This window comes from Taurulus bubalis (genome assembly GCF_910589615.1).
Source record: "Taurulus bubalis genome assembly, chromosome: 3".
Taxonomy (NCBI): Eukaryota; Metazoa; Chordata; class Actinopteri; order Perciformes; family Cottidae; genus Taurulus; species Taurulus bubalis.
In genome coordinates this window covers 8,641,132-8,663,366 of record NC_136591.1, presented here as the reverse complement: position 1 = coordinate 8,663,366, position 22,235 = coordinate 8,641,132, and the positions used below count along the sequence as shown (strand labels likewise).

The window sequence follows — 22,235 nt, the reverse complement described above, 5'->3', positions numbered from 1 at the left end:
GAATTCTACTTTCTAGTTTAGTTTTTTTGTGTCAATGCTTCGAGCTTGATCAATCGTTTTTTCATATAAAGTTCTGCAAACCAACTCTGCCATAGACATGTTCACAAAATTAGATCAGATGCGTAAACACAGCAGGTACTCACTTCCTAGGTTGGTTCCAGTTGCTGTAAGCGGCACTCTCCTCGCCCTCGCCATCTTCCCGTTCAGGGAGGCTTGGAATATCTCTGGATAGACAACAATGGAAGGAGAGAGTTTGGTAGAGATCTAAAGAAAGCTGTAGGGACAAGAAATATTGGCAGACGTTGTTACATAACATGACTTAAATGAACTCTGTGGAGGTGTTGACCACTAGTAATGCTATGTGGCGATGGCTTTACTGGTGGGTCACTGTTTTATTTCATGCTTAACCACTGATCAGTTGGTGGTAGAGAAGCAAAAAAGTGGCTTGGCGTTGTTTTTTGAAAAAAGGAAATTTAACATGTTTGTAAGACCTCACGGATACAAACAACGACAAATGACACATGCGCATGTAAGTGAAAAAAGCATACTGCCCCATTCGTTGTATCATGGAGAAAGCAGAGAAGTTGTTGCGAGAGAGAAGCATCGCCCCGAAGAAGAACGTTAAATAATTTCACGACTAAACATATGGGCAATTCCATAGCACTTGGATAGACCAAGTCAATAAAAACAGTGAACACTAAAACTGTTTAATTTACATCAGGACTTTCTAATGTACTCCATTGTAAGCTGGAACACACCGTTTTTCATAGAATATTTTAATGGCAATAATTGATGAGGATGAAAGGGAGTCACTTTCATAGTTAATGCATTTGGCCAATCCATGAGTAAATCAATGATTTGAAATGTTGTCTATGAAAACCTTTTTCAATGAGTGAGTTTTTAATATGTTGTGCACCTCAGGTGTGTTTTTACATGTTCTAAGTTAGCCGAGCCTTCTTGATTTGTGCGTAGGCATGTTCGAGGGCAGTTTGAAATATATTCGCAGAGTACAAACAAATTCAGGTAAGAAAATATTTGATGAATCCTGGATGTCTGCGTAAAACGTTCGTATGCACGTTGTTTATGCGTACACACTGTTTGGGGTATGGTTTATTTAAACTTTATAGGGAATCTCACCAGGGAAAATTTTAAGTTGACCTGTTTCTAAGTGTAATCACATGACACACGTTGCTGACGTCGAACAGGAGGACATACTTTGGATCTGCTACTTGGACTGGAGCCGTTTCACAGAAGACATCCTCTTTAGTCTGCTCTTGGCTGGTCTTGTACTCCTCCAGATATTCTGCTGGAACATATGTAATACTGAACACACACACACACACACACACACACACAAACACAGACGCACACACAAACACAGACGCACATACACACTAATGAGTCGAACATTTCTTAAAGCAAACAACTTGGCATCCTCCATTTTTAGACTTTCCATCACCTTCCTTTGTGCCGATTATGCCCCTGTTCACTAAACTCACATCACAATTTGAGCTAAAATACCGGTATGAAAGCACTAAAACTACCCCTCTTTTTCACTGAACAAAAGAGTGCAAGAGTTACACTGAACTGTCTATTTCTCAGAAGCATTCTCCTGATAACCAGGCACATGTTCTGACGGTTCCAAACAGATGTTTACCTTCATAAATGTCTGAGCAAATCAAGTCTTTTATCACCTTCTGGGTAATAAACATGTGTCAAATCGGAAGGGCAGGCCCATCATACATTTATGGGCAGATTACTAATGTGTGTTAAGAAATGAGCGAAAGATAGCTGACAAAATCTGACACCCATTTAAAGTCTCATTTCCAAACAATTCAGAGTGAAGTTGATTCTGAAGGGCACAATAAACACATTTAAGTGAAGCTGACAGATCCTCAACAGAAGGGTTGATTTGGTTGTTTTTTGTTACATGCTGGCATGCAGACAGAGAGGAAAACCAATCCCAGTGAAATAATGAAACGGATGCAGGGGGAGACGTGGCGGAGCTTAAATACCACGGGTTAATAGAAAAGCAGTGTGTTAAAAGCTGTATAATAAACGGGGAAGAGAGAAAACATCCAGGTAATGACTGAAAATGTTAGTCACAGAAATAATAAATAAATAAAAAGTGAAGTCAGTATGTGGTGCAGTCGATCAAGATTTATCCAGATAGTATTTTGACTTTATGTGTTATGTATGTGTGATTTTAAGCGATTTTAAATACACAGTGCAGTGGTCAACATCATCAAAATGTAAATCAACCAATCGGAATGATATTTGTAATCATCAATTGATCTTCATCAATTACACTTTGGTGTTATCATTGTTGCGACACCCTTTTAATCTGGATAAAGCTCTTTAATAGACTGCAATGAAGCCCGGCGGCGGCGGATGGAGAGAATGAGAGGAAGGAAACCAAAGACGGCAGCTTCTTGACGGAAACACCACCAGTGTGGAAGTTAGTCATACTCACACATAAAATGGGCACAGATCGTCCTCAGGTGCACAAGCAGATCTAGAATGTGAAGAGTTGGCTTTTATGCACCGGAGCTAACAAACTGCCAAGTTTAGTTCAGCAAGCAGAACTTTTAAAACACCACATCCAATTTTCTTGTGGAACAGTAACTCCTTTAATGCAACAACTGACTTTTGCGGGAATGAAGAAGTCCAGTTGTGGAACATGATTTACTTTTTGGAATCACTGAATACCATTTCTGGCTGCATTTCAAGCATTGATTTGAGTTTGGAAAAGATTTCGAGGTTTGGTTAAGTTGCGACTAAAACATACCTCTTTTACATCAGCCAGTTATTAAAAACAGAGGTGTCCATACTCATGTAAAATTGCATAACTTAATTACATCAACATGCATGTATGTTTATCTTATTTAACAGTTTGTCGGTTGGTACTTCAGACATCCAAATGTATTTGCGCAAGCACAGAAAAAGTATGTTTTTCATGTCCCCTTGAGGTTGAACCTTGAGGTCCACCTGCATGGGGAAAATACAGGGCAGCTCTACCAGGCACTAAACGTTACAAACTGGTATGTAATGTAATAATAATATTGCATCCTTGTAGCAAGGGTGTTAAACAACTGCATTGTGAAGAGGAATTCATTACGCAGTGTACTGTGAATCAGAAAACAGTGATGCAATCAGACCAGCGGAGTCGAGGGATCAGTGACAATCAAACTAATAAGGTGATGATCTTTAAATCACAGTTTGACCTATGTTCTGTACTACTATTCATTTTGGCAAAAATTCAAACACAGCTACAACACAACATCCAACAGCATTTCAGAGTTTAGACTTGCTTTGTTTTACCAAGCAAAATATTAATATTGGTTCAAATACAGTATGTGTAAACATTTGTGACCACTGCTTACCCCAGGTCTGGTCCAATGAGAGAGTGGCGTCTGAGCATGGCGCGAGCCTGAGCATTGGTCATGTTGGCCGTGGGCTCTCCGTTGATGGCCAGGATGAGATCACCGACGCCCAGGCGTCCATCACGGCTAATGGATCCACCGTGGATGATACTGCGGATCAGCATTCCCAAACCATCTTTCATGGCGCTCACGGTCATCCCTTTAGGTATATTAGAAGAAACTGTCACACGCTAATACATTTGGATTTGGATTAGATTTAATAATAAACAGTTTAAAGATCTAACATTGAAGAACAATCACTGATGAGTGAGCTCCTCAAGTTAAGATCAAATCCGCAGTGCCACAAATCAACATGTCAGGAGAGACTATTACGAATGAAAAGGTACCCTTACTTAAAACACATCTGATTCACAATAGGGTTATCAGTTTTGAAACGAGAAAACTTCCTCTTATCTCAGCAAATTATCCGAGAAACGGTCATAATATTCACAAATATGGGTTTCAATATATTCTCAGTGAAGTGACTTCAGAGTGTGGCATAATATATTTTGAGACTTGTCTATCTAAAAAAAAAAAACAGTGACAAACAGTGTAAAAGGATTCTTTTGCAAATATCATAAGGAATAACATCATATGTCCTATTTAGGAGTGGATTTGGTTTTGAAGTCCACATGGTAAAAAAGATTAGAAATACAAAACCTAAATGTATTATGAAGACATTTTGAATTCAGCATGATATGAACAACTTCAAAGAGTACTAAAAAGCAAACGGATGCACTGCTTTCAATGAGGCCCTGGAAATTATAAACAGGGTCTTCATAACACCTTTGTGTCAAAGGTAAAACTTAGTATTCTCTGAGCCAGTGGCAGCCCCATGGGTAGGTTTTGAAATGGAAATACCCTGTATAGCAATGAAATTACCCTTTCAGACTGGAAAAAAAAATCATTTCTATCATTTTGCTTCAAATCTGGCATTTATAAAAAATGACGCAAAAGTAAAGGCCAATACGCCTTTCAAGTCCAGCAACCTCATTTAAACGTCTGTGAAGGATGAGGAGGAAATAAATAAAAGAACAAATCAAAGAATGTGAAGAAATTAACACAAACCTAGGCTGGAGTTGCCCTTGACAACTGTGATAGTCCTTTCAAAATTGCTCCCTGAGGTCAGTACTTCCTTGTCACCGGCTTCTGCTGATTCTTTCACACCACTCTCCTCGCCCTTGAGGGTGATAATTCAACACAGTTATTCATGAAAGTAAATTAAAATGTTAGGACGGATTCCAAACAAAGCAAGGGTCCCGAGAGAAAAAGGCAGGTGCAGCTGATTGGCTGTGGGAATGAACTGGAAACAAACAAGCTTATAACTTTGCGTATCTAATGTTTGAAAGGAGTCTCATGTCTGACTGTGGACAGGTTAGATGTTACCTGAAGAAATTGTATTTGAAAGAAGATCAAGGATGATTATTAACTTTAACGTTTAGAATGCACCTCGACATATCGGTGATGTTCACAGCATGACAATCAATTATACTCATTCATCAGTCAAAGAAAGCACTCATTGCCCATCTTATTCTTTCCTACAAGCCTATTAATCATGAAACCCCCAGATCTATAGTTTGTTATTCGTCGAATATTTTACCTTCATCAAGATCTTTAGATCTCCAATATCTTCAAAAGAGGGTGGCTGCTTCTGATCGTAAAGGGACTCCACAGGTTCATCTGGGACAGACGACCTCGTCTCTATTTCAGCGAACGGACTGTATGAGTTCGAGCTCTCCGCTGGTTCTTCTTGGGTCGAGTGCTGTGTCAGGAAATGGTCAGAACTGCTTGAGATGGCCTTAAAAGTCGGGTTATGACCTCTCAGACGCGGTGGAGTGAGAGAGACCGACTTCTCCGGGGAGAGCGCTTGTGTGTCGTCTGCAAGGCCGGACGGCGTCTCAAAGCAGGGATGCTCATCCAACAAGCCCAGGCGAGCTGTCAGCTGGGGTAAAACAAAGCAGAGCAGCTGAATGAACGTTCCGCTGTGATAGGTAGACAATTGCCCAACAGGGGGAATTCATCTTGCTCAGTCGCCATCCCGCCCTCCTTGTAATGAGCCATAGAAAAGCCATCAGTGGCCAATAGAGAGGAGTGGAAATTAATGGTGATCTTGAGCTTGCCGTGCACAAAATGTAGTTTTATTGTAAAAGCATTTAAGACGTTATTAGAACCAGATTGAGTAGTGATGAATCTCAGCAAGCACTTCCCTTTGGAAGCGAGATAAGAGAAGTATAAATCTTTAGAAAAAAAGTTAAAATATGCAAATACAAGTGGGGCTCAATAAAGCAGACAGGCGAAAAGGTACAGTAGAACAAGAACTAAGATGTTTCATTTTAATAAGGCAGTGCTATAAATCAGGGGTGAACTGGTCTGTGGAAACTAAAAGGTATTCAACTATTCCTGTATATCAATTATGAAAATGCAATTACAGGCAAGAGATATATGTGTATATGTTTAAGTTAGGAATCATTGTATTATAGTATAGTGTATATAGTGCGTGTCTATAATACATGCATTCCACTTAAATGTGTAAATCACATTCATAAACTGAATGTACAAGTCAATTTATAGCATACAGAGGTTTTCAGAAAGGGAAGGTGATACAAATAGAACCCATTTTGCAAGTACCGAAGGACTGAATCAGATAGTTTCCTCAAACACTAAGAATTGATGACACATGACATTAAGTCATTATCATGAAAACTATTCAAACATCAAACTTTGACTTTCACATTCATGGTGAATCCAGATAAAGCTTAATATGCCATTAAATCCATGATTCCTTTGAAAATGACTTTGAAAATTAAAATATTTCATAGAAATAAATTGTATTATTGGCCTGGTTTGCTCTGGGAAATGTATCTAATTGGTTGCATTATTTCAAAAGGGAACAGTCTTATCGGGAGAGATTACAGTAGAGCGCCATTAAAGATACTTCAAATATATGTATCTATGGTTTCGAACAGAACAACCAATGCATGTGCGCATGAGTGTCTTTAAAGTACTTCCAGTAGCACAACTGTAATCTATCGATGCACTCATGAGAGTGGCTTGGAGGCGGATTCACTTATTTCATCTTGACCTTTATAGGTATGGAAATCATTCACATGCCTCAGAAAATATCACCTGAGATTCTGTCGAGCAAGTCTGAAAAAAAAGCTGGTCCACCATTTACTGTCACTGAAGTCCATCTGAGATTCATCAACAGACTTGTTGCCTCTCGAGAGAGCTTTAAGGGGAAGAAACGGTTCATCGTCCCACGAAGACTGAGCTGTCTGACCTCACACAAACTTTGAAATCTGTTTTGTGAAATCCCCCAGTACCATAAAATGCCCCACGTTGTCCTGGCCCATGTCTGTCCCGCCAGGCTACCCTATTATAGTCTACGTTTCTTAGGAAGGCCCGACAAATAAGGTCAACTGTGACCTTTTGAAAACATTTTGTGTGCCCCTTGCTCTTCTTTGTTTATTTTCCTTAATACTTCAATATCCATTTGGGGAGTCGCTGCTGCTCTTGGGCAGCCAGAACACCACAAGCAGCCACAGCTGCAACCCCCATAAAACAACAAATATTATTGTTTCTGTCTTAACAAAGAAAGAAAAAAAAAATCGAACATTTCTCATGACATTTTGTTCTTGAGTGCAAAAGAAAAAAGAATAATTACTACATGCTGTATTGTTATTGTGACAAAGGGCAATTACTGTTGCAGTACTATTTAATGAAATAAGAGAATGATTTTTAAGCTGTGCTTTTGGTTACAGTTGTGGATTCCCTGTGCCGTCTTAAAAAAAAATCTGTTTACCTTGGGCGTGGATGAGTGCAGGTAATCCAGGTCTGCACTACAGCCGCTTCCATGAAGAGCAATCATGGATGCCTGGAAAGTGTCGTCCTCTATCCCAGAGTAAGTAAGATCTAACACCTTTTCATCAGACAGGTCCGCTTCGCAGGTGTCAATCTGTGATAATGAACGGAAGTAGTGTAACCAACTGGGACACTGAACCGGCCTTAAGTATTCATCAATTTGGTGGACAACCTCTATAATTACAAAGTACAACATGTATGCATCCCTTAGTTACTCCTTTAATCTATTTGTCAGGATACTGCTAATATAAGATAACTCTATGCATGACTACAAACAAACAGACCTCTTTTGGTCAAATTAGGCAGAAGAAAATATCACAGGTTAAATACAATCTGTTTTCCACTTTCCCAAAAGCTAACTAACCAATGCAGGCTCTGCTCGGTAAACGATGCCCTCAGTCAGTCCTTCTTCCTCTCCTTCTTCAACCCAAATATTTATGAAGTCAAATGAATGGATGGTGGATGATGAAGTAATTTCTTGCTCACCATATGGGTGTGGAGAGTGGGAATATCCACATATTCCCTAGGAAAGTGGAGAAATTCTTTCAGTGTCTCCAACTTCATGTAATTAGATTTTTTTTTTTTTTGACCAAATCAGGTACAAATAAATTAGTATGGAATGAAAATGATGTTAGGTGTTAGAAGTTACTAGGATGTTATACACTTGTTATAGAGCTTAATATTGATTTTAGTGCACAAGTGTTCAAACAGAGAAATTGCTCAAAATGGCACATTCATGACTTTCTTTGAGTTCATTCTTGAAAGAAAATATGTTTTTTATATTGATTTTGTAAAGCATGCAGCCTCGGCAGATATAAGAAAACCAAGAATGCAAACTGACAGACTCAATTTTGAGTGGCAATACCGCAAAAATACCCCTCAGAGGTACATTCCACATCCTGCCGGAGAGTTGGATTATTCCACAGAGGCTTCCTACAGCTCTGTAATCCAGCTAACCTTGGCAGCCCAGATGTGTCACCGTGTAATCCAACCGCAAATTCAATACAAGAGAAATGTAGCTCTCAAGCTGGAAAAATGCAAGCAGCTTTGCAGAGAGAAACATCCCGTACGAAGAGCACAGGTGCCTGAAGCGATGAACATGCCGTTGGACCGACCCAATATTTTGACAGGTGCCCCAGTGTGTTTAAATGTACAAGAGGTTATGTGCTCTTGGAAAATCCAATAACATAATATATGAAACAAAGGGCACAGGGCATTTCAGGCTGATCGCCTCCTCTGAATGAGCAGCGGGTGGAATGCTACACCATGCAGCCAACCTCCACTCTTTTTCCTGTATGAAAAATGCATGCCCTCGTAAGACAAACCCTCATGACTAGATTCTAAGTCATATGATACAGAGACAACTTGACTCACAACCTTACATACACACAGTGAAAAGAAAATTCCTGACATGCTGAAAAATTATAAAACTTGTAGTCACCAACAGACAGCATACAAATACAAAATGCTATGGTTAATGCTTACAGGCAGGGGTTTGGCAACTCCTATCTGGACCGTGCCGAGGTTGGCTCCCTTCAGGGCCTGGACAGCGTCCTCCAGGCTGGCGTTCTCTAGATTGGTGGTGTTAACATACATGAGTCGGTCTCCTGGCAACAGCCTGCCATCCTGTTCGGCCACGCCGCTGGGAACCAGAGAGCGGATCACGATCACCGTCTTGGCGGGGTCCAGTGGGTCCTGTGGCAAGCCGGTCCAGTAAAATTGTGAAGATGCCAAAAGGTAAACTATCACAGTCTTAAAATGTACATGGAAATTACAAGGAATTGCATGTACTTGGTTAGTATTATAACTTAGCCTATGTTCCACAAGCAATACAAAGGTTTAAAAAAGTAGGGTAAGCATGATACAGAATGTTTTTTCTGTGGAGATACTCGTATGAAATAAGCATTTAAAAGTAAATAAGAAATGCAGTACTCCAAAATATCAAAAATGTCATCAGATTATGACTTTAAATGTAGGGCTGCAACTAACGATTATTTTAATAATCGATTAATCGGTTGATTATTTTTTTGATTAATCGATGAAGCGGATAAAAAAATGTTTTTATCAAAAAAGCGTTCATTTCCAACCCTTTATTCAAAAACAGAAGTGCAAAACATCTTCAGAAAGTGCACAAACAGGTTGTTCCTTGAACATCCCTGAGCTGTTAATTAAAACAACAAAATGGACTAACACTAAAAACATACACATCTATGCTTTACATCTGCCAAATGTGAGCCCTTTTTACTGTAATTGATCCCTCCAGAGGCTGCATTTACATACCCTGCTTTATCAATATGTATGAAATACTGGGACAGAGGGAAGCTGTACTGCTCAACAGGGCTCTCAAGTGTCACGCATTGAGCGTGACTGTCACGCATTTCGGTCTTAAGTCACGCCCTCCCGCCACACATCGTATTTCTCACGCTGAAAAAAAACTCTAGGCTATTTAATGTGCCGCAGCGCACAAACATGACCTGGTCGCGCTGCCCTCACCATGGAGGAATCAAGCACGTCTCCCCCGAATCCCCTGCCAATCAATAAAAAGAAATGGGCTACACAATAGCCAATCAGAAAAACGTATCTGTTGTATCTGGGTGAAATGTATGTTGTATCTGGGTAAAAACCTGCAGCCAGATCCGCCGGTGTGCCGGTTTAACGTTAACGAGTGACAGCGTGAACTGAACCAGACCGGGGGGTGACGGCATGTTTCATCACGTTACGTTTTTTTACAAGCAAGACTGAACTGTAACGGAACATAACGTAACTTTAACGACAATACACAACCCAAACACGTTAGCCAACGCGATAGCAAGCTGACTAGCTTCCATTAAAGAAGTCGAGTCTTGGCCAATCAGCCAAGACTCGACTTGTCAAAGATCTTCTATTTTTGAGAAGATCACGACCTCAGCTTTTCTCGCGTCTCACTCCAATCTCAGAAACGCTGGCCGGCCAGTTGCTCTGCTGCGCTCTTTTTTTTCTTCTCGGCGACTTATTGCCCGGCGTAATAATCGCGCGACATAACGAATCGATAATGAAATTCGTTGCCAACACTTTTGATAATCGATTTTTATCGATTTGATCGATTCGTTGTTGCAGCCCTATTTAAATGTTACATATTGCTTTCCTTGAGACATAATTTACAGCTCTGTATGTTTATGATGGAAACAAATACATCTATAAAAGTACAAATATGTTCTTACAACATAGTAACACATACAACATCTATAAAAGTACCAATACGTTGGTGTAAAAAATGTATATATTACAACTTTAAATCCCAGCAAGATTTCCCACCTGGTAGTCCAGAATGCTGAATCCCAAGCCCCCTTCTCCCTTTTCAAGCTCGATGTTCTGGATCTCCAATTCCCACATAGCCAAAGGAGATCCTATCGCCTCCTCTGTCACATTATCCTGTGTCGCTGCCGCTACATTCCCCTCTGAGTCTTCAGCAACCAGTGCGCTGCTCGGGTCTATTTGTTTCTGCAGAGCAAAATCCCAAAATCTCTATGTAACAGCATGCCTTCGTCACTTTAACTCCCAACCCCATAGACTGCTACCCTCTAGTTGTGTCTCTGGCTCAGGTTACTGGCAGTAGATAAAAGGGAAATGTCTTTGGGATGCCAGGGCCTTGGTACATTATCACAGATAAAGCTGAAAAGATGAAAACCCGACCCCAAAGGGAAGCTGCTTTTGATGTCTCATATCTCGAGCAAATGTTGCTGGCTGCTGCTGCTGAGGTTTGACTTGAATTGGTCTTAATAAACTTGCAGCCTCCCCTGTGTATTATTAAGTCTTTATCCACCATCGTTGACAATGCGGAAAGCCAATGGAGCGATTGACACACCGGCTAAGCTAATAACAGTTGATGGGTTATAACGGAGGGGGACTTTAGGAGTATTGCTCCCTAATCATACTCCCTTGTTAATTTACAGAGGCGGGGAAACATTTTTCATGATTCACATAACTTACATTTCGAGGGGGGTGCAGGGAGTTTCCATACCTACTTATATGCATCATTTGCTACAATAACCTGCATTATTATAGCCTTGAGCTCAGTCAGTCACAGATTATTTCTTAACGTAACAATACTTGACAAATTCTATACGATTATGAGTTATGAAAGTCTAAAAATTAACATTTAAAAAAGAATACATAGGAGTAAATTTGCTATAGTTCAGCAGTGCAAATGCAGTACCTTTAATTGTGATGTTGTTGACAAAGTCTCTGATTCTTGTTGGACGGCATCCTCGTCAGTCTGCAGGTGAGGGGCGGGCCGACAGCAAGTCATGTTTACGCAAAGAGGAAGCTCCTTCAAGATTCTGACTACTTCCTTGTGGGTTTCACCAATGAGGGATAAGCCATTGACCTAAGAAAGGAGAGGCTAATATTAGCTTCAGAAAATAGTACAGTCGCTACGGTTTAAATCAGCGTTTAGTCATTTATTTAAATTTTTCTTGTTTGGCAAACCGTTGCCTATTTGTACATCCGGCAGGCACTGAGCAACATTAGCATTCATATGGAGTCATGTCTCTGGCCACCTTTTAGCTCTGGTATGTGTATATGTAGTATATCAAAGTAACTTATTAACGTTAATGGCAGAAATGGCAGACACAATATGAAAAGGTCTACACTGTGTACATGGGGCCGCACACCTCAAGCAGTTCATCTCCACTGAACAGCTTGCCACAGCGACCAACAGGTCCCTCAGGTAGAACAGAGCGGATGTAGTGATGCCCACTGTTGGCTTCTAGACTGATGCCCAGGCCACTGTTCTCACTGTACTTCTCCACCTGAGCCACCTGTTGTGAAAACAAGAAATCGCATTTCAGCGAGCAAATGAAACAAATTGTGTTAATGACTCAATCCATTTTGTTTTAAGATTTTTTTTTTTCGAGATACCAGTTTGCTAAGTAAATGCCCAGGAACCAAGTTCTGGGAAGAACATTTTGATGCTTCACTTTGAAAAAGAAACTTACGACAACTTCATTACTTGGACCCAGAATTTCTTGCCACTTCTTCATTAGATCTTCTTCTTCAAAGGGTGTTAGCTCCATCCCTGGGATAACAAGACAAACGTATGGATACACAAAAGATAAAAGGCAAGTTTGCCATAAACGATCCAACAGCCACAGTACTTACATTGTCTTCAAGATCAGACTTTTTGAAACAAAAACTTTTATCCGTGCTTATTAAAAATGTTAAAACTTCTGCACTGTCTGTGAAATTACCAACGACAGGCATCTCGGTGTCACCTCACCGTGTGTTTTAAACAGTGTGTTCCAGACGACATGTTTTAGTCAGTGTGTTCCAGACGACAATAACCCTTATCTGTCACATGCATGCCCAGTATCTCTGCTGCTGAGGAACCCCTGCCTCCGAGCCCCTACCATGCGTGTCTTCTGTAAGCTGATCCGCGGCTGGGCTGACATCAGATCCTTCACTCTTTGTCTGGAGCGGCTTTTCATCTGTGGTGACGGTAAGCAGACAATGAACCGTGAGACGGACAGCAGTGGGCAGCGACAAAGACACATGACAGTAGAGACACACAGCCACATACAACAAATGTATCTACTCACTATCTCACTAACAGCACACGCAGACAAAACACCAATATACACCAATGTTAAACTTATTTTCTTTTTATTTGATACTCCACTATTTTATTCTTAAAAAATAGTTTGGGCACCTCCTACTCTTTCACAATGACGATGACTTTAAAACAGGGACCCATCCATCTAATTTCCTTATTCATCTGAAAAAGGATATACATGCTCTTGCTGATGTTATCCATAATGGCAGACTCTAAACATTACGGTACACTTAAATATCTATTTAATGATCCTGGTATGTTTTTTACAGCTTAATGCCACGGTTTATGTCTTTGGAGTTCCACAGGGCACCAAAGTGGTCGCCCCTGAAATTACTACCCATGCGCCCGAGAAAGCCGCGGCCTACACTGTTCACCGGCACCTTTTAAGTGCGAGCATAAAAACTAATGCTAGCTCATGGTACGCAAGAAGGAGCTCAACAAACCGTAACACTGACTTGACAACAATTTAAGTGAGTCGTTAATTTCTTTCGTTAGTCCCAACCATTAAATGACCCATTACCAGTTTGTCTATCAAACTTGTGACATCATGCCCAGTGAATTAGCTAAAATATATTCTTACTCACCAAACTATTCTGTGTTTATAACAAGGGAGCTCCAGGGACATAACATCATATAATACAAGGATGCACTGAAACAGTCCTTTTTATTAGCTATAATATTTAAAAGTGCTGGTTTCACAGCAGCCCAAAAAATCCTGGCCCTCTCTTGTCTGTCGACTTCTGGCTGCTAGTTTTTCCTGCAGGTTTTTGGACTCGAACTTCCCGTTGCCAGATCGAATCACTTTCAAGCTCCATCTATCACGATTGGCAACTTATGCAACTGTATTTTCCTGCTTTTGTAGTGGCCTGGAGGTCCTGTCAGGACTGGGGACGAGAGTATTTCTGTTTACTCTCTGTCTGTCTATTTTGATATAAACGTCAAAATAAATGCGAGGAAAAAAAGGGGAAAAAGGGATAAAAAAATAAAAACATTGCACACACAGGCATACCTCAGTTGAAACTCAATTGCCAATGTCTTAGCTGTGTGGATATCATGTCAAATGTTAGGGCATCATGTGCTGATTTATTATTGGATATAGATCAGGGTCTAAATAACATGATGGAAAGCTTTGTGTTCTTTCTTTAGAAATGTGGATGTTGGGTCAGTCCAGCCAGTGCACTATAACAATGAATGATGATGAATGATTTAAAAGAAATTGTTTGACTATGTGTTTACATGTCCTCTTGGCCTTTGTCAGGGATCATTTTTCTTAGGAAAGGAAGATGGCCAGTAATGTGGGTGCACTCATTATATTGCTATTATTAGGAGGAACCCTCTTAATAGGCAAAACTTAATTATCTTTTTTTGTCAAATATTTAATCAGAATATTACAACTATTTATTTATCTGTAGAAGAATATAGACATCTGCTACATATTTAGTACAGGGTAATCTTTCTCATTCTATAATAAATGTGAAATATTTAATCAAGATATTAACAAATAAATAATTTTGTTGAATAATACTGACACCTGCTACATATCCAGTAGAGGACAATCTTTCTCATTTTATAATAAATGTGAAATATTTAATCAAGATATTAACAAATAAATAATGTCGAGAGAATAATACTGACATCTGCTACATATTCAGTAGAGGACAATCTTTCTCATTCTATAATAAATGTGAAATATTTAATCAAGATATTAACAAATAAATAATGTCGAGAGAATAATACTGACATCTGCTACATATTCAGTCGAAGGCCACTTTTCTCTTTCCATAATAAATCACAATGTTGACATCAATTTGGACTGCCTTTCGGTATGACTCAAGTCAGTGCTTTTATATGCAGCAGGAGAATATTCTCTTTCTGTATTTTAACTATATTGATAAAAGTGATGGAAATTTCCATTTGGAGTCACTTGTTACTGCAACATAAAAACCCCGGTCTGAGCTACATTTACATATCAAATGACAACTATTTTTGACAGGGTGATGAGGGTTTTCATCTGTCCTCATTAAATTCCTCTCACTTCATCCTTCCCACCTTGAGCAGCTTCCTCAGCCTTCTTCCTCTCCAGCTCCAGCTCCACCATGACGACCGGGGTGGTGGGCATGGTGGTGGTGGAAGGGGACAGGACGATGACAACAGGGACCACATTAGGGGGGATCTCCTCAGGCCTGAAGCCCCGCCGGATCAGCTTAAGGTGGACTGTCTGGCCTGTGTGTCTGAGCACCTCCACTGCCTGCTGATTGGTGTATCCCTGGATGTTTACGCAGTCGACCTGCAGAGGGCGATCATTCGTGAGGCCATGTAGTTAAACAAGGGCCTGAGCAACATTAATCAAAGTGATTATAAATACCAGCAGGCGTAGAAGAGTGCTGCACATGACTATTCCCATCTACTTCAGCCATTAACTTAATTTATTTAGATCATTTAGGACAGGTAAAAACGGCATTCATTTGAAAGAATTCACAGTCAATTAGGTGTTTTATGCAGTTCTTAAGTTCCCAAAGCACATTAACATTGACGCTTAAGAACAGAACTCCATCAGGCACACGTGAACACCAATACACCACAAAAATCAAGAGTTTGCGAGAACTTTAGGAAACGAAGGGCAACATTAACTTGTGTTTCAAATGACGCAAGAAATTACACAGTTTAACTTCATTGTTAATGTCCTGTACTAATGAAACGAAAAACGTAATTGCTCAGTGTGCTAATAAAAGTCTTATATTCACAGTCACAGGGACAAAAAACACTTAATGAACTATCAGTTAATTGTGAATTATTCATTATTCATCTCAGAATTTCCCTCCATTGACTAAATGTGATTACTATAATAGATTATATTAAATATTCACTGCATACGTTACCTCATGCCACTGAAAACAGAGACAATAGTAATAGCTACAAAGAGCATAATTGGGATACTTACAGCTATTATCTGGTCTCCAACATGAATACGGCCATCTTGATCTACGGCACTGTCTTTTGTGATGCTCTTAACAAAAATGCCAGAGGGCTCTGAGGAAGTATAGACAAATTAAGGAGATGGAAGAGCATAGCCATGAATGATGACATTAAGATCCAAGGAAAAAAGCAAACAGATGTCTCATTTGATGTTAAAAGTCAGGGTTAGTGAGCATGTTTCAATATTACAGTACACAACTCGTAAAGAATTATGTGATGAAAGCTGTGCACTTGAGGTACCCTTGAAAAATAAAAAACTTTTAAGCCAATGCCATTTTGATTCCATTTCATTTGTCTGTGGTCCCATTGTACTGTAGCCTATTTCTACACTTTATAAAATTGAAAATATGATACATAAGTCGTCTTTCTGCCCACTTGATTGGAAGTCTAATATTCCTAACAATCAGCTATTAAAAGATGCAAAAACACTGTAGACTTTGATGTTAATACAGGGTTCATCACAACCAGCAACCACTTTCATATTTCACGCTGGATCCATTGATTATAGGTGAACTTATATGACTATTTAGTGAAGCGCAGAAGTAACTAAACCTCAATAATTATGACACTTTAATTGAAATGGTCATCTACTCTGAAAAGGCAGGCTGCCATTCCTCACCTGCATTTTTATCTCCAACATAGCCAGCAATAGTGATCCCCAGTCCCTGGGTGTTCTTAGTAAGGCTCACGTCAAATGCTTCATCCTCCTCTTCCTCATAGCCCTGTAAAAAGATGAATGTTGAGGTCAACATCCACTGATAACACAATAAAAATAAAGGATGATACATTTGACAATGCACTGCAGTCATCCGACTGCACCACATGGCCACCAAAATACATTCTTTCAGCGCTCAACCTGGTAGCCATAAAAACACAGCTTGTGTGTGCAATAAAAATGGTATGATGTCAGCCTCTACATTTCATTCATGTTTAAATAGGGTTGAGTACTGTGAGTCGCCATGAGATCGCTGTTTTTGAGTGCAGTTTCTGAGGAAGTGAAGTGACATTTGCTCTCCAATGTGTGAGTCACAGGCAACCTGCTGTTTCCAATCATTCAGGGCTGTCGAGGTAAGAAAGGATAGAACTGGAGACGACAGACCTGAACTTTAGATCTGAATCATCATCTTGACCATTTGTTATAGAGAAACTGCGTTACTTTACTGATACTCCAAATAATTCAACCAATGTCAATGTGACGCATTTCCATATTGTATTTATTGTTCTGATATTTGTGGTTCGTACCTGTTCATTGACAGTGGGGAGCACCACAGGCATGACAGCAGAGAGAGAGGGATTCTCGTCGACAGGACCCCTGGTGACCACCAGCTTCACTGTGTTGCCACACTGCCTGAGGACCTGGGCCACCTGTTCGCTGCCCATGCCGTATAGATCAGTGTCTCCGATTCTCAGGATGTGGTCCCCACTGCGCAGGCGGCCGTCCTGCGGTAGAAAAAGTAAGTTTTCTGACTTAGTCTGTTTTCCTTCAATAGAACCCATAGTGACACTATCTCACTACCAAACAAAAGACAAGAGTGACAGTTAATTATGTGCTTGCTTGCAATTCTCATTATACCTAACTGACAAGAGCCGTCGCTCTAGAACACTGAAAAAGAAGCAATTTTATGGGAAACACTGTATACACAACTATTAAGAAAGGCTCAACACTATGAAATAAAATCCCCAATGAAAGTAGAGATGTGTTGATGCAATCACCTGATCAGCTATGCCTCCAGGAAGGATGGTTTTGACAATAACCCCAGTGGTCTTTCCTCCCACAATACCGAAGCCAAGTCCGGTACCATCGTTGACCAGCTCAATAGTTTCCACGTGCTGCCACTAGGCGTAGTAAAAGAGAAGAATCAATGAAGCCATTAAATGGACTTTTAAACAAAGATACTTGTATTTATCCAGCCATAAACATTGTTGGATGAATAATGCAGATGGTGTTTTCACTAAAACTGTTGTTGTCTAGTGTATTATAAGAATACATTTGAGTCAGTAGTGGTCGCAAAGCTTTACTTTTTCTGCATGTTACACTCTTTGGCAAAGCGAGCATGTGTGTGTAGTCTCCAAAAGAATATTTGACACACCGTGTACCTGTTCCACATACCTTGCCAACATCTGTTTGCACAATTCTTGTTTTCAATATTGGCAAGTGGGTGTGCAAAATGCAAGTTTTTATTCATGACGTTAGCGTGAGAGTGTATCTTTACCGCGCTGGAGCTGGCTGACAGTGTACTGGCAGCCGAGGGTGTGCGGGACACCGCGGGACTGGCGAGCTGAGGTATTGGTCCTCTAGCCACAGTGAGCTGCACCCTCTCTGACGCACTCTGAAGGATTCCTATAGCCTGCTGGTGGGTCACTCTCTGGTCCAGGAGCTGGCCATTGATGGCTAGGATCTGGTCAGCTTCTTTGAGCTTCCCATCACTGGGAGGGGAAGCATGCAGTGTCATAGTGAGGGAGAGAGTGGGGTGTGGTACACTAAATGGTGTCAAAGCCTCTGATATGTCAGCAAAATCAGCCTCTAATTATATTATGTTCCTAATGGAGTAACATTCATGCAATGAATAGTTTTAATTTGAAGAAAACATCTCAAAGCCGCAGTCTAAAAGCAAAAGATAATTAAAAAACACTTTCATTTCTGGTAAAATAGGCCTGTTTCTAATATACCAGGAAATCCGTATAAATCGCTGACTGTCTGAAATGATCTTCTCAAATCATTTTTCTGGAATGTTTGCTATGATACAATTTTGACCTTTCAAGAATGGCATGTTGAGTCGTACATACCAGTGAGCCACACTTCCTGGTTGAATTTCCTGGATGAAGATGCCGAGCTCTCCTCGGTTCTCGCTCTTCAGGCCCACCACGCTGAAGCCAAGACCTCCTGACACTGGCTTTTGTAGGTCCACGTGTGTCACGCAGCGCCCCTGGGTCATACACACACACACACACACACACACACACACATATATATATAATATATATATATATATACACACACATACAGTATATATATATATATACACTTTGGCTCTGTGCTGATTCACTAAAGCAACACAGCTGTAGGCTGCCTTTAGAAGTCTATCTGAGGTGCCTCAAGAGAAAAGAATGCAGTGAGCAGCCTGCAGTTCTCATCTTGGACCATCTTCAGATATTTGCTTTGAGTTAAGAAGCACCTAATCAAGGTGATGTACCTGTTTAAAGATGAGCTGACTTGTGTAAATGTGTCAATGATTGCTCTGGCTTTACAGTTGTCTATACCTGCGCCATGGAGTTAACAAGGTGTTCAAATTCGTCACACGATGTCTTGCCATTGATGAGTGTAGAATCTGATACGTCTGAGTAGGGAGCGTGGCCGCCATTGGGTTTGACTGCTGCTACGTGATCGCTGAGGTCACTCCCACTCGACACTGGGACACTCTCCTGAAAAAACAAAAACAAATGAACATATATTGTGTCATGTTGAAAACTGCAGATGGGTTACTGACTTATTATTCTAATATGCAATTTCAACTAAACATCTAAATATAAATGTGATGTCTGTTTGCGGCGACATAGCAGAGTTGAATTTCTGCAAAATACACTTGCAGAGAGCAGCAACTACTGGCGATAATTCAGCCGATTAAAAGTCCAACAAACATCATCCCGATTTATTCCTCCTGTGGACGTATACATTTAGCAAGTTTAATTTCAGACACCAAAACCCTGAAGTCCTGGGTGTCTGAAACCACTGGGATGACAGATAGTTTGTTATCCCACAATGATTCGCTGGATCTACGGCTGCCTAATCCTTCAGGGTATAATGGCTCTGAGCTGATGTTCCAACAATGACTAGTAGGCTCCAAATAGAATATTTCTATCATGGTGGGGGGGCAGAAGCATCGCTGGCCATCTGGATGCCTTACTATGCGTTGGTTTTAATTACTGCAATGACTTTACTTGTGTGACAGATGAATTACATGAACGAGACAACTGAATGAAACAGGGTTTTTCCAATTTCATTAGCCAAAGGGCATAATGTTTATGGCCATCTGAACTGGATTTAAAAGGACGGATATAACAGACAGCAATAATTTCATAAACACTCCATTTGGCGTATGGCATTGCCAAGCTGAGGCTGTCCTTGTGAACTTCTGCATTTGCATTTTGGGAAGCTGACTGCACAACTTTCATCTTTGGAAACATGTACTGTAAGTTATGCCTCCTTTTAAATACAGTCCCAGATTAGTCCTGAGAAACAAAACGGCATTGGACAGGACACATTAGTGCTGCAACTGCAAACAAAACCCTATGGGCCGGGCTAACTTAGCGTAGCATGCTGCTAAGTTGCTGTCCTCATGCATGAGCTTTGTTAGCTGGGGCCTGGCTAAGAGGATTAAAGTTCCAGTTTGGTTCTTGCACATTCAAGAAATTGTTTCTGCCCCACTTCATACAGTGGCCTCGTTCTCATTGGAGAGCGGGGCCTTGTCGCCATAGCGACATGGGCTGTGCAAGGCCAAACTAGCAGATCCAGAAGACGGACAGAGCGTCCGTGTGTGTGTGTGTGCACGTCCACGTGCGTGTGCGCGTGCGTGCGTGCGTGCGTGTCTGGCTCTAGTCTCACAACAAAACACATCCTCTCTCCAAATTGGTTCTGCTTAAGGGGGCCAAACAAGTGCAGTTGGGTTTGGAAGCTCTATAAAAACACAGACTTGTTGCAGATTGTAAAAATACGTCTCTTAATTGTTTTTTACAACATGGAATCGGTCCATTTCCAAATCAAAATCTGAACGGGAATTTGTGATGAATGGCTGCTTGATCAATTTTGCTTAGTAAAACAAACAAATGCATCAGCAAACACGGACACATTCACACACACACGTACGCATGCACATACAGTAGGCGGAATGTACCTCTTTTGAAATAAGCTAAATCACCAGCACACAAAAATGCCAGCAGGGCTTTTATAATCTAAATTCCACAAGGGGTAAAAAGCTCTAGCATCCCTGCCTCCCACTGCATAGCTCAAATATTTCCGTCTGTATTTCTTAAACGCTTACCCTGGCCCCTTTCCACTGTGACTTAAGAGCTCTTTCCCTCAACTCAAATGTTCTATTCTCAATGGAGAGAATCAGCTTGAAAAAGAGTTCCTGACTTAGACCAAGTATCTCTGCTCGTGTACCCCTATTATTTCTGCCTCGCGTGAACCCTGACAGCAATTTGGCCACAGCGGCAACACTATTTGGGGATGGAGATATAAAGGAGTGGGGGTGAGTCAAAAAAAAATGAATCAGTGAGGTCGCCCAGGGAGCCGGAAAGATAAAGGCAGTGGCAATTGTGGAGGATATGGAGAATACTTTATATAATACAGGTAATACAACATTTTCAAGTTTTTACATTGTGCGCAAGATTTCCAACACTTCTCTACACCAACACAAGAACCATGGCTGGCACTTTATATTACCCCTGCCTCAGCCCCAGCTCCTTCCAACATCATTATAATAAAAATATACAGCCAAGCTCATATTTATTATTAAACATGACCACTTCTGTTTATATTACTTCTGTGCTAACAAAGTGTGATGCTGCCATCTGGCATTTTGGCCGTTTATAGGTACTCATATGTACTAATGATGCAGAACTCTAAATGATCATAACCGTGTAACCTTCCACAGGGCCTTGGAACCCTGGGAACCCAGCAGCATCACTCATTTGTATGCAGCATTGTCATTCTAATTTAAGAATGGCCCGGTTTGGCTTACAATAATGAGTACTGCATTGTTTACGTGAAAATTAAAACTTGTAATTGATCAAAGAATCCTGTAGTCGTGCTTGTTGCATTATTATGAATAATACAAAAAGCGGGCACCGTGAAATCATTTTCCGTTTACCTGGTCTCTGAGATGCTGGACAGACTTCTGCAAGGCCAGGATCTGGTGGAAGAGGGGGCTCTGGAGCACTGATTTGAGCAGGCTGAGCTTCTCCTCAGTGGGCACCTCCCCCCGCTCCTTCAGTTTGGCCTGGAGACGCTCCACCGCCTGCAAGGCACGCTGTGTATCTGCAAGCCGTCGCATATTTCAGTGACAGCAACGGCCGGATTGAGTGGATGCAGGGAGAAGCAGACGTGGTAGAGATAGAGGTGGAGAGAGGTGATGAGGACAGGGGATTTTTATTAGGTCATGTGGAGACCGGGAGGGGTGTTTGGACACAGCTGCATGTATTCATTGAAATTTCATTCACTTTTCATAATATACCATGTTCCATACTGCCTTTTAACATATGTCTTTATGTTCATAATGTACATGTAAATAAGCAACGTGGAAGGAAGAAATCGCACAGCATCACGTTTGCACCAGAGGAAGACAACTTGCACGACCTGTCTTCGGCATAGAAATGTTTCCCTTTTT

General features: G+C 40.8%; 1 protein-coding gene across 1 annotated transcript in view; it reads right to left on the bottom strand.

Annotated features, from left to right (window-relative positions):
* The window catches only part of mpdz (multiple PDZ domain crumbs cell polarity complex component), a gene marked incomplete at its 5' end in the record, with an annotated part of 40,292 nt that extends 18,390 nt beyond the window's left edge, over window positions 1-21,902 (bottom strand). Inside the window, 23 exons of the mRNA XM_079215237.1 lie at window positions 144-224; window positions 1,216-1,323; window positions 2,474-2,515; window positions 3,384-3,582; window positions 4,491-4,602; window positions 5,023-5,364; window positions 7,225-7,377; window positions 7,648-7,806; window positions 8,769-8,978; window positions 10,578-10,763; window positions 11,479-11,649; window positions 11,936-12,082; window positions 12,260-12,339; window positions 12,671-12,748; window positions 14,923-15,160; window positions 15,815-15,903; window positions 16,469-16,571; window positions 17,092-17,289; window positions 17,563-17,685; window positions 18,063-18,276; window positions 18,637-18,776; window positions 19,111-19,272; window positions 21,720-21,902. Coding sequence (XP_079071363.1) covers window positions 144-224; window positions 1,216-1,323; window positions 2,474-2,515; window positions 3,384-3,582; window positions 4,491-4,602; window positions 5,023-5,364; window positions 7,225-7,377; window positions 7,648-7,806; window positions 8,769-8,978; window positions 10,578-10,763; window positions 11,479-11,649; window positions 11,936-12,082; window positions 12,260-12,339; window positions 12,671-12,748; window positions 14,923-15,160; window positions 15,815-15,903; window positions 16,469-16,571; window positions 17,092-17,289; window positions 17,563-17,685; window positions 18,063-18,276; window positions 18,637-18,776; window positions 19,111-19,272; window positions 21,720-21,902 — 3,518 coding nt within the window. The remainder of the gene's footprint in view (window positions 1-143; window positions 225-1,215; window positions 1,324-2,473; window positions 2,516-3,383; window positions 3,583-4,490; window positions 4,603-5,022; window positions 5,365-7,224; window positions 7,378-7,647; window positions 7,807-8,768; window positions 8,979-10,577; window positions 10,764-11,478; window positions 11,650-11,935; window positions 12,083-12,259; window positions 12,340-12,670; window positions 12,749-14,922; window positions 15,161-15,814; window positions 15,904-16,468; window positions 16,572-17,091; window positions 17,290-17,562; window positions 17,686-18,062; window positions 18,277-18,636; window positions 18,777-19,110; window positions 19,273-21,719) is intronic.
* Between the last annotated feature and the right edge of the window lie 333 nt (window positions 21,903-22,235).